Below are 16,219 nucleotides of genomic sequence, written 5' to 3' on the forward strand. Positions count from 1 at the left end.
TCAAGAAGTAGCAAATCGGGACACAACCAAACTGAAACTTACTGTAGAGTATTAACATGTTCGTGCCTGCTTTGATGACTCCTATGATAGTCCATTAATACAGAACAGTGCCTCATTGTGAAATTCTTTGACAGAAAATCAGAGCAACTGAAGTGCAGTGATCAATCAGTATTGATCGCGAAGTATTTGGTGCAAGTGTGCCTGTATGTGCCAGTCCGAGCCTTGTTAGTGTGAAATTTCCAATTACAATTATCCCGCCAGACAGTCAGACCCCGCATGTCTTGGGAGTCACACCGGCCTAGACATTCCCACCTTTTTGTCTATGAGTGAACAAGTGTCAACTTTTTCCAAATGCCGCGTCGCTCTAGTTCAGTTAAACGTGACAAGAGTTTCATTTGTTGATGTTTTGCCCCTTCCTTTCACAATTCAAAAATAAGAGGCCGTTTTGGTTAAAAAGCAGTACATGTTTTATGAACACTTAATAAAAGAAAACCACGTTTAAAATGTCCGAACTTGCAACAATACCTGATCGGTATTATCTACTATTACTTCTTGCAATCTTAACGTAAATGTAAATTTTTCTCATTGTGTTTTTAATATTGTATTCTGCGATTCGTTAAAACATTATAATGTTTAATACAAGTTTTGTATCTATAAATGTATTTTTTACAGCATCACTCTTGAAACATGATTCTTGCTAGTGTACAGAAATTATAATCAAATAATAATTTAATAATAGAAATATTTTAATAAGTTTTGTGTCATCTCTACAAATGTATTAATTTATTGTGAACTTTGTGTGCTTCATTCTTGAAATGTGATAATCAATAGTATATTTTTTGTAAAATCACATGGGATTGAGAGAAACGGTTTTTTAAAATTGAAGTACCTTTATTGGTAAATGGTTGTCATTTGAAGTTCCATATATGTAGGTATTGCTAGTTGACTCTCGATTATTAATAGGATTTTTTTTTTAATTATCACAGTTGCTAAGATATTTGACTGGTTTACCCTTATCGAAAGTAAAACATTCTACTTGTCGTTCAGAGAACTCATTTCGCTTGTTGCGTTTGATAAAACGTGCTTACATTGTACCGTAACATAAAGACGAGTAATGAACCGACGAACCTTTGTAAGAATGGAAACATCGACCTTAATTAAATGGCAGCATTACTGGACACGACACTATATAGTAAATTTTAACTAATACAAACCAGTTTTGAAAGGTCACTTCCATCATGTTTTGACCCACTTGATTTTCTGAATAGATATAACAATGGAGTGACTGCAAGTCCAGCCAGCAAAGTACAATACAACAGTAAATATTCAGATTACAGACTGCCACTGTCCGATTGCCACACAGTATTCAAATGAGTGCAGTAGTGGGACCACGACTTGACTTTCTCGACAAGCCGAACCTTACTGTCGATACCCGACAATGGGAGAGCAGAGCCGAGGACGTGACGGAAGTCCTGGCCCGGTGCCCTTGCAACTGTCCCTCACGTGTGTCTGTCCCAGGGTGTGCACATTGTTTCTGTAATAATTAGTAATGTATGTGTTTTGTAACGAAAACAGTATAATATTTGCGTGAAGGAATCTTTTAATACATTCATTTTTTCTTAAGAACAGTATATTTTGTCCACTCCTCTTCCAGATGATCCTTAAAGATGTTATTCCGTTTTAGTAGATGTAGTGCCTTGTTGACATGTTATCTTATTTATTTACGGTATAGAAGCTATCTATAGTTGTCACATAATAGTGAGTTATATAAGAAGTTCCTTCAAGTCTAGACTACCAATGCATTCAGTGAATGAGAAGACCCAGGCAGTGAGAGGATACATAACCGCATAGGTAAAGTCGGTAAATATCGCTAACCTGAATGTATAAGGTTAACTATGCAGAGTATCCCGTAATTAATGTCCAAAGTTTAACCATGTTATTCTATGGGTCAAAAGATATTTTTTTCAATAATTGTAATAAACTCATTGAAGTTTTGAGATGTCAAACTGAAACTTTGGGTTGAGGATGGGGACCACATCATGTCAAAATTCCATGGGGAGGGATAACAGCTCTAAATCCCAGACTTGTATTCAAAAAGGGAAGTATAGCTATGTGCCAGTCCCTCTAATCAAAGTGGACAGGGCACACCATTCCCTCAGGTCCTGGGTAGCAACAGCCTTTAACAGCCAAAGAGAGCTCCTCCATCAACTTGAACAATCATCCCCCGCAGTAGACTGTACCTATCGACCCACTCTTGTACCCCTGATATACGCACCGCATCAGTTTGTACTGTACTCAATGTAGGTTCAATTGTTAGTATATACCAGCAAGAAGTGAACCGTGTTAACCTAATACTTTCAGACTGGTGTGGTTGTTTTCTTTTTTAAAGAACTCTGTATACCTGTATCTAAAAGTAATTTTCTTTAGACAGCCCTCTGTAAAATTGTTAATGTTTTAACTTAAATCTTTAATCCTAATTCACAAATATATTTCGTCTTGTACGACATCATAAAGCGGTATTTTTATATAAGGTGAATTGTAAAATGTTTCTTATTTTAAATCAAGTAATTACAGTAATTGAATCTAAGAAATTTAGGTATTTTGTAATCAGGTTGAAATAAAAACAACTAAACATACAAATGTAAACATTTGTCAGTATGTACATCATTGATGGCTTCAGGGAATGTTTTTATTTGTACATTACTTGAGAAAATGATGTATTTTTAATTAAGTATAGTTTTACATATAACATGTTTTTATGGGTTTTTCAATGAAGTTACATTTTTTACAAATAAATTCGTGTCAATCCCTCCATTAATCTTTTATGTACCTAATGTAACAATTGAACTTTTAGATAACCCATCTTCAACTGCTTTTCGTTGGGTATGATTGTAAGACGTTCTAAAATTCTTCTTCAAATTACTACCACATCTAGAGGATTAATAAAGTTTTTTCTATTTTTCCTGCCTTTAGAAAAGGTATTTAAAAAGCCTGTAAAATTCAAAAGAATATCCAACAGAACCTCTTTCACCATCTTAATGTGTAATTTCATTGGATGCTTTTAAGAAAAAATACACGTTTCTCTTCAAAAGGTACTGGATAAAGTACTCACCATGGTAGAAAAATAAGCTTTTGTCTAAAACATAATACTAAACATCTCCTGTATTGAATGGAAGGTTAAAATTATAACTACATAATTTATGAAATGTTCTTTTCAAGGAATGTCACTAATCATTAGTGTTTAATTTTTATTAAATCCCTATAGAAATGTTTTTCTTCGATTTTCTGATTTCACAAATTGGGCTTTGGCTCCCTTTTAGATTTTATTTAGTATTATGTAGAAATAGATCAGTCTTAAATCTTTCTAAATTAAAATATTTAGATCAGGAATTTCAACATAGAAAACACCACTGGTTTTGCATAAAATACCGAATGTATCTCTCTTAAAAGTAGATTTAAATAAAATTTCACAATAAGTTGTATAACTACAGTTATGTAAAGCATTCACAGTGGAATATATTTCTGCAAAACGGTTCTTCTCGGCGAGGTTTAGTTGACAGTACATCACTTCGGTACACCCTTGGGTTTCATAATAATATAACAAACTTGTTCACCGAATAACCGGTTTCTAAAGCAAAGAATCCTTACTTTCGAGTGAGCGAGGTCACTGTGTTTCTTCCCCAAGAAAAAGTGTACAGTTACGTGATCTCGTTCGACATGGGACTCTGATTTCAATTTTAGCGAAGAGAGATTTCTGTTCCGGTTACGTTGCCATTTTAACAGTTTGTGAAGAAATGTATTTTAGTTATATCTCTTCAAAATTTGAAACGATACAAGCGTAATTCGGATTGCAAATTTCACCATAAGGAAATGAAATATCTGGTTGGATCCAAAGTCGCAAAAGTCTTATTTGAACTGTCCGATTCCGCCCCTAGCGCACGTATATAATGAAACAAAAGTTGATACCACATTCTGCTAGCTAAATTACAATATAACACCTCCTTTAAGTCTCTGTATACGCACACATAGCATCATCGTGGTGTGTAAAGTCCATGTCAGATCCAAAATGAATATGTAGATCTCTTGAAAATCTCGATCTTAGGAATCTAGTAGTTTCAAAGGTAATAATATACGAGTAGCGTTGGGCCGCAGCAACTGTCCAGTGTAATGTAATACAGATCACTTAAATGAAGTGATGGACATGCTTGAGTTTAACTATTTATGGATACTCTTTCGTCTTGTTCATAGTCATAAAGGATCTATCTGTATATATATATATATATATATTTTTTTTTTTTGACACCAAGTATTGTTAAGAGTATGGGTACCGGAACTCTGTGCTTAATACTCCAAACAACTGACTATGAGATTCCTGGATAAGATTGGCGCTATGTTCGCAGTGAAACTGTGAGCTGTAAAGTAATCGAGTAGGAAAATCTGTTTGTACATGTTGACTCTAATCAAAACAAGAGGAAACCATCATACAAAATAATTTGATATTGTTGGTTATTCGATGCTATAACTGCCGTTGCTGAGCAACGCATCAGCTGATTTAAAAAAAATAGAAAAATACTCTTATAAGATTCACTCTGGAATTTTGGCTCTTGAAGTAAATCCGTTTAGTGAGATGAATTTCAAATCCACGAAAGGCTTACATAATAGCTTTATGTACCTAAAATCGTGGCGTACAAAAATCGAGATATCCTTTTTATAACATAGATTTTACAAGAATTAAAATGAGTATAGCTGCGTACAGTGATAGAGGGGAACGCAAAATTCCATGTCGTTGACATTAAGAACAGTCCATGTGACGACGCCTCTACAAAGTCCATGTACATTGAGACGCCCATGCTCCTAAAAGAGAAAATAAGAAGGCTTTGGTCAAATTCCGTTATACACCTCAAATCTTGCACTTTTTCCATAAACAAATAACGATCAATAAATGATGAAATACTAATTGAAATCAAGAGAGCCACTCTTGATGGCTGAACTATGTTATAAAGTATTTTTAGTTTCAGAACAATCTGACGTTAATGTCTCCTGGCTTCAATGCAGGCTGATGGTGATCGAAACCAGCCCTCGAGATAGCGGATATCATGAAACAAATTAACATTCTATAAGGTGTGAAGACAAATGCATAAGCTCTGGCAAACATTATACATTCATTTTCATAGATGTGTTGTATAGTACAAATTTGGACTTTAAAGCCAGACTAAGTCCGTAACCTTCATAGCGTAGTCGTCGTAACATAGCGTAGTCGTTAACAATGTGTTGTATAGTACAAATTTGGACTTCAAAGCCAGACTAAGTCCGTAACCTTCATGGCGTAGTCGTTAACAATGTATACTAACTATTAAATTGTTTTAAACCTTTAGATGTCTATAGAGCAAGCTTGAGATTTTGGGTTTTATATCGGGATTAGACCTAAGGATTGGTACACGGTAAGCCTAGATATCCTTGTCGGTAAGAAGAGCGATTGAAGTGGTAGTAAGTTGTGTGTGATATAACAGTGGGTGAGTGGCTCACGAAGTGGCTGCGCGGTGAAGTGTTGAGAGGAATGATGTGCAGTACACCGTGACCGCCTCGGCACAAGTCCATTGCTACAGATAATTACACTAGTTCTCAGTACTCGTATCAACTGGGTGTCACTGACATATTCCCACATGTACAAAACTGTGCTAGTGTTCCATATTCGTAATTTACAAATGTATTTTATTTTATATAATATTTTTATATTTAAAATTTGTTATTGGTTTTAAGTACAATTTTATGTTTTAAAACTCTTAGAATACTTTTGTTAGTGGAAATTATGGAATTTCTTGGTTTACTTGCCTTGCATATTCGACGCTCTGCTTCGTCAGTGTATTTTACATCGAAATTTACGGGTTTTTATTACAATTTCTATGGAGGGGGCGTATTGTTATTATTGTTGCACATGACTTATTGTTATTGTTTCGATGTTATCAAAAATTGCATCAATGTCGCATATAACTTTATTAATAATGTTGTATAAATGTAATTTTTTAAATTTTTGTACACTTCCCTATGTAAAAAGAGAGTAAGTCGACAATAGAACTAATATAACAAAGAAGATCTGTGTGTATGCGAAATAAAAGTTTAGTGCAAACTTGAAGATTTTCATCAAGTAGTTTGACCATAAGTTTAAAATAATATTATCGTAGTTTTTAATGGGTTCTTTTCACTCTAATGGCATTTTGATGATTACGATAAATATTTTAAAAGTAATATTTGTTTTAAACAATCTGGAATCCCTTAAAACAGCCGATTCAGTTTTACTACGTAGGTGTATATTTTATTTTTACTTGTTAAACTTGGCATTTATTGTATCCGGTGTAGAGTTGTCAGTATGCGTGTTATATCGCTGATTAATTACAAACACTGTGTTCTATTAAGAATTAAGAAATAAAATAACAGCTTTTAAAGAAAGTAAGTTTATTATAAAATAATCATAACTTACATATTTTTGGTAGAATTATATTACAATAGAACCTAGCTTGAGCGAAGAGATCAACAAAGATGGCAGTTGTTAATGGTATCCGTGTCCATAAGCGTAGGCGGGAGCAGCGTAGCTAGCGTAGGCGGGGGCGGCGTACTTGGCTACAGGAGCGGCGTACCCATAGGCAGGAGCGGCGTACTTAGCGACGGGAGCTGCGTAAGTAGTGTAGGCGGGAGCGGCGTACTTGGCGACGGGAGCGGCGTACTTGGCAACGGGTGCGTATGCAACAGGTGCAGCGTACTTAGCTACAGGAGCGGCGTATGCAACGGGGTGAGCACCAGCCTCCTTGTGGACGACGGCGTTGAATCCGTTATGGGGGTCGGCGGTGTACTCTACGGTACGCTTGGAACCGTCAGGCTCGACCAGGCTGTAGGATCCGTGAACAACGTCTCCATCACGGCTCTCGTGCTGGCTCTTGTAGTCACCGGTGTGAGCGTCCTGGATGTCGTAGGCGAAGGAGTACTGGGGATGGGGGTCGTACTCGTCGACAACGGCCTTTGCTGCGTAAGCGGGTGCGTAGGCAGGAGCGGCGTGGTAGGCGGGGGCAGCAGCATAGGCAACGGGAGCAGCGTACTTAGCAACAGGGGCCACGTACTTGGCTACAGCGGGGGCAGCGTAGGCGTGACTATAGGCAGGAGCAGCGTAAGCAGGGGCTGCGTAGGCGTGTGCGGCATAAGCAGGGGCTGCGTAGGCAGGGGCGGCGTAGCCTGCTCTGGCGACCGCGATCAGGGCGGAAAATGCTACCAACTGAAACAAAAGAAAACCATTATAAAACCAAACGTTTATACCATGAATAATAATAGTATTCTTTTTTTTGGTTCGAGGTTTCGTTCTTTGACTAAATATGAAGAATTTTTAATATAAAACGTCGAATACTTTAGAACTTCAGCTATGTAATAAATTATTATCTACATGGCATATTTATATATTTTTCGATAAAATATTAGCTTTTTTACTTTGAAAATTGTATTTACTCTTTAGATTTTATTTTTTATTTTGCTTTGCTTTTTAAATTAAATTAGATGCTTAAATTAGTGATTTGGCCGATATATTTTTATAAGACTAATAATCATTACAATACTGTATTATTTTGTGTTTTGATATAATAAAACAGTACATATAGTTACGAAATATTTTTCAAAAATAATTATTTATCTATTCGTAGGCATTTTGAGTAAGTAATCCAAGAACACAACACGTAAGAAAGCACTGGTCACAGACACACAGACACACACAAAGCACTGGCTGGACACACACCTTGAGAGCCATTGTGAGGTTGGGAGGAGACTGTTGACCATCCAACGGACCACCCCACCTTATATACACCCCACACACACGATACGCTACATCTCAAATTGTATCGGTTGCACAAAGGGTAAAAAGTGGGGAATTCTGAATGGCAAGGCTTGTGACGTCCTTTCACTGCGCGTCCCCCCGCCCCCTGACCCTGGCCGCCCCCCCGACCTGGGAGCCAACTCCTAGGCCGTAATTGGTTAGGAGCTACTATTGTTGATACTGCTAGCACCGCACGCTCTTCTCTACCTGATAACTTCTCCGTTTTCTTAGTTCTATAACTTGTGTGTGTGTGAACTGTTCTAGTATTTCAGTATATTCTCCTCAATATGTATCACTCAATTTTGCACTGATTATATAACCCCTGTTGTTTGTGATATGTTTTGCATAATAGTATATTTTTGCTACACAGAGATTAAAAAACTTATATGTATTGCGATACAATCATTGGACAATGTATATTTATCACATTTAGAAACTATATTTCTCATTCTTTAATTGTAGATTTAAAAAAATATAATTTACATTCATTGTGACATGTTAAAATTATATCAGTTCTTATTGTGACTTATTTAAATTTGAAAATGGTTTACAATTTTGCACTTGCGCACAAACTGATCATCTAAACATCTCACAATTCATTTGCTACTTAATGTTTTGTAATTGTATAGCGATGTTGAAATTTCCAATATTTGTTTCAATAAAATATGTCTTTTGCATTATAAATATTTGAGCCATTCTATTTTATTAATATTTTGTATTATTTGTTTTGAAATGTTATTTAATATTTAACTTAATAATTTGTGACCAACAATTTCTTAGTTATAAATTATGATTATGGCGAGATAAATTCTTTTTTTTCGTGTTTTTTCATGTCGTTTTTCATGTTGATTCGAGGCAATACATCTTATCCACAAAGTTAGTCAAGACCTGTATTATTTCATAAAGTTAAAACTTAAAATTTGATACGTTTACAATCTATATGTCTAAATTACGTATTCTTCCTTTCTAATAAATAATGCCATTTAAGCTTGATTGTATTTACATAATATATTTATTAATTTTTTACATTTCAATAAACGTCTAACTTTATGACAGACAGATGATTTAAGGGCAGATAAAAAACCTGAGAGTGTGATTTGGAATCAAGTTTAAACATACAATAATATGAATGCATTCAAAAACGTTAAATGTTGATTTTACAGATTGCACCAACAGTTTGCGGTTAAGTCTTACGAGTGCATAATTTTCTTTTTTTTAATAAAGACATTTAAAATTCATTTAATTTTGTCTTTACATTATATATATATATCATAAAAACACAGTGTCAGTATGTTCAATGAAATGTAAATGCATACATTTTCAGTGGTAGTCTTTAGTGTATGTATTATTTATTGTATGTGTGTATTATTGAATGGTTTCATTTATATTTTGGCCAAGTTATTTTTAATTTTGAAACCATTGTGACTTTTTAGGCAATGTAATGCAGGTTGTTACATAGGTTGTTTTTTTTTTTTTACTAATGATGATGATCGATCCCAAAGCTGTGATGAATAAATTAGATAAAGAATCGCTATAAACGTTGGAATACTTTGGCGTTAAAAAAGTGCCATTGTGTATTGCTTAACAATAACCACAGTTTAATTTTGTCTTACAATTTTATTATGTATTATAGTATTGTATTTGTATTTGTATTTACTAATTTCAAAAGGCAAAAATTAATTTGTTACTAGAAAATTATTGAAAGTATAGTAGTCAAAGAGCTTAGTTAAATATTGGTTTAAGGCGTAAAATAAATTATTCAGTTACATGTTTATTTCACAAAAATAAAGTAAAATAAGGTTAGACGTATTAATCGGAGGAAATTTACGTTAAAATAGCTAAAACTGTTTGAATAAATTAATTATAACACAAAAATACATTTTCAAACAACAACCTTTAATCATGTTTATAAACTAGTTTTGGATGTTTTTTATACTTATATGAATGTGTGTATGTTTGTGGGGTTTTATGTGCGTTTCCGTAAAGTTATCATATTACACAAATCTAAATTATTTCGATTTGTCATACAGTAAGACGCATATATAGTCAAAATTTCAAGTATTTTAAACTTTATATACATATTCAGTCCTTTATAAGCAGTACAGTTTCACTACATTGTCAGTTAAAATTTACAAACATTGTCTAGTTTTTGTTTTTGTTAGGTACAGCAAACAGCATTTTGCTTATTTGAGAAGTTTGTATCTATAAATATTTGTTCTCTTGCATTGTGCATTGTATATATCTCAGGATCACTATCTAAACAAAGGGTACACTCGACGAGTACAGTATGACACAACGACTCAGGGCAATGATAATTGTACGTGACGGCAGGTTTGACATTTCGATTGGACAGTCTGTGATATTATCTGATTACACGCAAATTCTTGCCACGCGTATTCGGACCTGGTCACTGACTCGATTATTCTGTAACAAATTGCCAAATTTAATTACCATTTTACGACCGTTGATGATTCGCTTGAATATTTATTTTTCTATTGCCGAACACTTTCACTTCCGTGACGTAGACCTTTATCTTCCACTCGTCAAGAAAGCCGTGTCTGTCACGTGACGTTGCTGATATTCCATAACTATTCACTGCTGTTACACAATAACGTGTATTCAATTTGTGTAAGATGTGATCGTGTAGTATGTTACTTGTGCATCGTATAACAATTCTTACGTACAAAGAAGATACCGCAACTACAATTCAGTACATCATAAAAGTCGGCAGGAAATTGGGTTCCATAACCATAAACGCGGTCTGGAATGATGGCTATGTTGGGCGTACTCGCAGAGCACAGAGCACTTGGTAGTGAGTTGTGAGCAGTAACACTGTGAGGCAAGGTGGCAATTAGTATCATCTAAGGGCAGCCATAACTCGCTCTTGGATCAGAGCTATGTGCAAGTTTAGTAGCGCACTTTCACAGTCTTCAGTGACTCGACCTCCGGCTGAAATCTTTTACTCATTTCAATTTCATACGATTTGAATAAATACTAAATCGTCGACCTAAATAGTAATGCGCATGATTCTTACACTTGTGAAAGTTAACTATAAACCTAAGTTCTTCTGTGTGTTCTCCAAAGGAAGTGGTTCCTTCTTGTGTCAGATTCGTATTGCAAGTAGAAACTTTTTTGCCAAAACGAGATGATAATTGGCGGTTCAGTAAGGAAAGAATCGGCAAGAGTCGTCTTGCCTGGAATGTGGACTCCTATACCGCCGCCGTGTGATGGACATAGAGGTGGGGGTTGATGACGACGTGTTAACAACTTAAGCCTGTACTACTCTTTCGTGCAGTGAATATAAAACGTTGCGGCGCTCCCATGGATGACCATACCGTTGCAGAGTCGAATTCTTCGCCCAATATTGTCCGTCCATGGGTGATAGATACACTGCTTGAAAAATGCAGTTAGTGTGATTACAACTGGGATTTCTGTTTAATGGCATTGTACTTCATAGGCATCGTACCAATCCAGTATCCCAAATAACCCGTCCATGTAGGATACCCTTATGCGTTAAAATGCTTGCCCTGTATTTGCACCATAGCAAATGCTATCTCAAATAAAGGGATGATACATGACAGCGATATGTAACAGAATCGAGTCAATTCACGAGACCATTGACACTATACGTGCAGATGTTGTACGCCCTCCACCCTTCCTTAGGGGTTGTCGGCCTTCGAGTGTGCTCGGGCAGAATCAATTGAGCTCGAATTTTGTATACAAACACTCTTTAGTTAAATGTTGATCACGTGTTTTTATACTAACATAATTTCAATGTACTACATTAGTTCTAGTTCACAATTTTAAATTCATAAAATTGTACAAAGTCATGCTTAGAAATCTAAACATTTATTCGTTTTGTTACCTACACTAATTACTATTGTGATTAACAGAGAATGAAGGCGAAATCTCGGCGGATAAATGTAAATTTATTATTCCCTTATTTATTTACAAATTTTCACCAAAACGGGGAGAGGAGATGAGCAGGGAGAAAGGGCTAGACTTGAGCCCTCTCTGTCCTGTTGTCACGGGTGTCTGGTCAATATCACAGTAAACCTTATCATTCTTACCAAGTATAGTATCTATCTAGGCGCTATCCGGATTCAAAGATTGGCAGTTTGGATTGACAACACTCTGCTGTACTTTACTGACAGAACATCTTCAAGAGTGAATAAATAAGCCATTGATATAATGAACAAGAACATTTACTCAATGGGTTTTGCAAGACGTCTTGCCGTTATCAGGGTTTATAAAACTGTGATCTATAATCTTATTTTCTCGTTCAACAAATAAGTTTGTTTCTTAGAAAGGCTGGACTAGTTAACTTTTTAAATCTCTATTTGAAATTAAATATGCATAACAATATTAAATCTATTAAACCATGGTTAACGTGAGGAACAACGAAAACTTCCATATTCAAGTAACGGTTTAAAATAAAAAGTCTACAGACTTTTATTTAAAGTACAATCATTTTATTTAAAATGTAATTTTATATAACGAACCGTTCCGAACGGTTCCTTGACGTAATGTTCAGGTACCGTGGAGCCTGTGATCATTCCTTTACGTGACAATCCACCATCGTGTAGATGCAACGAAAATTATACCAAACAATCCGGTCAAGCAGTAGGAAGGAGACCCTTCACCCTTACAGTAATAATGATTATTGTTGGTCCTACAGGACGTACTGCAGCTACCATTATACCAAGTAGTCGGGTCTATTAGGAGATCCTTATAGCAATGATGTTTGTAGCTGGTCCGATCTGAAATACTTATGTAAAAAGTTTGTCATTACTCAAGCGCCCGGTCAGCGCTAATGACAGGGTACGCGATTGTTTCACAATGTGGGAGAACGGAGGCTTGTATCGTAACAAACCTTGGCCTCTTGTGAGATCTGGGCCTGCACACATGCCGGCTGCAGCAGTGTCACCGGCACCACGACATGACAGTCCCATGCTGTCGACCTTCACTATATGTCACTGTTCCGAGTGGCATATATTACAGCTCCCTTTTACTTTCGATGTTTTAATCTGTATAAATACTAAAATCGTCAACTCTTATTTCCTTTGTGTATTTAACTTGCTCTATTAAAAGAGGCAATATCACAAAACTCATCCCAAATGACTGTGACCTCAAAGATAAGTGTCAGAAAACGGACCCCTTAATTGAGGTTTGAAAGAATGTGTAATATATTCAGCCAAAAGAAAATTACACGCTTTTATTCGGTGCGTGTGAGATTAAATCGTTCAGACATATTCCAGAACAGATTTGCGCAAACAGCGCCCAAACTGAATGGGCGTGGCAAACTCTAGGTTTCGCTAGATCAGTGACCTTATTCGTGGTAGTTACGATATCCTTGGAAAAGGAGGTCGTTTTACCTTTCAAAAAGCTTGTTAGAAACATTATAGATGTCTTCCGTATTTTGTAAAGTCACTTAGAAGTTATATAGTTTAACACCATGATAAATTTGTCAAAAAGTGCAATTCATTCCTTTATTATTTCGATTTAGTATTTGTGTATTCATCTGTGTGGGTTGGAGTTAAGAGCATAGACAAGTGCAAGGTAAACTGCGGCAATGACCTAGACACTAGAAGGGTTATTGCACCACAAATAAGTAAAAGTGTTCCGCGCCTTGAGCATCTTCACGACTCATCCGCCCACATTCCTCCATACTTAGTACTACATTGTGAGTGTGGGTTGCTTTCAAGTATAATTTCTGGTATATTAATGACAGTACTAGTAATTAATGTTTTATGTTTAGTAAAAATAGTTTTTAGAGAATTACTCATCTACAGCCGAGATTCAGGCTAGGGAAACACCGTCACTCACCTAGCAACTAGTACCAGGTTTTGCACCTCTAGTCAGTAAAAATAATCTGCGTTTTGAGCGTCTTCATCACTCATCAACCAACAGTCATCTCATATTTCGTACTACAGTGTGTGAGAGAAGGTTTTAGTCAAGAGAGTAGACAACCGGAGGTTCAGGCTAGGGAAATCTGTTACACTCACCTAGCCACTAGTACCAGGTTTTGCACCTCTAGTCAGTAAACATAATCTGCGTTTTGAGCGTCTTCATCACTCATCAACCAACAGTCATCTCATATTTCGTACTACAGTGTCTGAGAGAAGGTTTTAGTCAAGAGAAGTAGACAACCGGAGATTCAGACTAGGGAAATCTGTTACACTTACATAGGCACTAGTACCAGGTTTTGCACCTCTAGTCAAGTAAAAATAATCTGCGTTTTGAGCGTCTTCATCACTCATCAACCACCAGTCATCTCATATTTCGTACTACAGTGTGTGAGAGAAGGTTTTAGTCAAGAAAGTAGACAACCGGTGATTCAGACTAGGGAATCTGTTACACTTACATAGGCACTAGTACCAGGTTTTGCACCTCTAGTCAAGTAAAAGTAATCTGCGTTTTGAGCGTCTTCATCACTCATCAACCACCAGTCATCTCATATTTCGTACTACAGTGTGTGAGAGAAGGTTTTAGTCAAGAGAGTTGACAACCGGAGGTTCAGGCTCGGAAATCTGTTACACTCACCTAGCCACTAGTACCAGGTTTTGCACCTCTAGTCAGTAAACATAATCTGCGTTTTGAGCGTCTTCATCACTCATCAACCACCAGTCATCCATATTTCGTACTACAGTGTGTGAGAGAAGGTTTTAGTCAAGAAAGTAGACAACCGGAGATTCAGACTAGGGAATCTGTTACACTTACATAGGCACTAGTACCAGGTATTGCACAAAACATCAATAAATGTGTTCCGTTCTTGAACATCTTCACGACTCACCCACCTACAATCATCCATACTTCCTTCTACTGCTTGTGAGAAGGCTTTAGTCAAGAGAATAGACGATCGTAGGTTAGGGAAACTGCGTTACACTTACGTAGACACTAGTACCAGGTATTGCACAAAACATCAGTAAAAATAATCTGCGTTTTGAGCGTCTTCATCACTCATCAACCACCAGTCATCTCATATTTCGTACTACAGTGTGTGAGAGAAGGTTTTAGTCAAGAAAGTAGACAACCGGAGATTCAGACTAGGGAATCTGTTACACTTACATAGGCACTAGTACCAGGTTTTGCACCTCTAGTCAGTAAAAATAATCTGCGTTTTGAGCGTCTTCATCACTCATCAACCACCAGTCATCTCATATTTCGTACTACAGTGTGTGAGAGAAGGTTTTAGTCAAGAGAGTAGACAACGGGAGATTCAGACTAGGGAATCTGTTACACTTACATAGGCACTAGTACCAGGTTTTGCACCTCTAGTCAGTAAAAAATAATCTGCGTTTGAGCGTCTTCATCACTCATCAACCACCAGTCATCTCATATTTCGTACTACAGTGTGTGAGAGAAGGTTTTAGTCAAGAGAGTAGACAACCGGAGATTCAGGCTAGGGAATCTGTTACACTTACATAGGCACTAGTACCAGATTTTGCACCTCTAGTCAGTAAAAATAATCTGCGTTTTGAGCGTCTTCATCACTCATCAACCAACAGTCATCTCATATTTAGTACTACAGTGTGTGAGAGAAGGTTTTAGTCAAGAGAGTAGACAACCGGAGATTCAGGCTAGGGAATCTGTTACACTCACGTAGACACTAGTACCAGGTATTGCACAAAACATCAATAAATGTGTTCCGTATCTTGAACATCTTCACGACTCACCCACCTACAATCATCCATACTTCCTTCTACTGCTTGTGAGAAGGCTTTAGTCAAGAGAATAGACGATCGTAGGTTAGGGAAACTGCTTTACTCACGTAGACACTAGTACCAGGTATTGCACAAAACATCAATAAATGTGTTCCGTATCTTGAACATCTTCACGACTCACCCACCTACAATCATCCATACTTCCTTCTACTGCTTGTGAGAAGGCTTTAGTCAAGAGAATAGACGATCGTAGGTTAGGGAAACTGTTTTACTCACGTAGACACTAGTACCAGGTATTGCACAAAACATCAATAAAAGTGTTCCGTATCTTGAACATCTTCACGACTCACCCACCCACAATCATCCATACTTCCTGCTATAGTGTGTGAGAGGGTTGTAGTCGAGAGAGTAGACTAGCGAATGTTGAGGCAAGGAAAACCGTGGCACTGACCCAGACACTGAAACTGGTTATTACACCACCAGTCAGTAAACGTGTTCCGCGCCTTGAGCATCTTCACGACTCATCCGACCACATTCCTCCATACTTCCTACTACAATGTGTGTGAGGGTTGTATTTAATATACTTTCTGGCATTTTAATGAAATAGTATTACTAATTAATGTGTTTTATGTAGTTGAAATGGTCATATACAATATTTTTACCCTTTACTGTTATCCACAAAATACTTTGCGTACAAGATATT

At 36.6% G+C, this 16,219-nt stretch overlaps 2 protein-coding genes across 4 annotated transcripts in view; one reads left to right on the forward strand and one right to left on the reverse strand.

The window, feature by feature from the left end:
* The window catches only part of LOC124361272 (histidine-rich protein PFHRP-II-like), a 29,307-nt gene extending 21,432 nt beyond the window's left edge, over positions 1-7,875 (reverse strand). Inside the window, 2 exon segments of the mRNA XM_046815320.1 lie at positions 6,551-7,264; positions 7,775-7,875. Of these exon segments, the coding sequence (XP_046671276.1) occupies positions 6,551-7,264; positions 7,775-7,786 (726 nt within the window). The 5' untranslated portion in view covers positions 7,787-7,875.
* Positions 1-16,219, forward strand: part of LOC124360510 (neurobeachin-like protein 1) — a 545,778-nt gene that overhangs the window by 290,666 nt on the left and 238,893 nt on the right. The gene's annotated exons all lie outside the window — the stretch shown is intronic.

The sequence above is a fragment of the Homalodisca vitripennis genome, chromosome 4 (assembly GCF_021130785.1).
Source record: "Homalodisca vitripennis isolate AUS2020 chromosome 4, UT_GWSS_2.1, whole genome shotgun sequence".
Lineage (NCBI taxonomy): Eukaryota > Metazoa > Arthropoda > Insecta > Hemiptera > Cicadellidae > Homalodisca > Homalodisca vitripennis.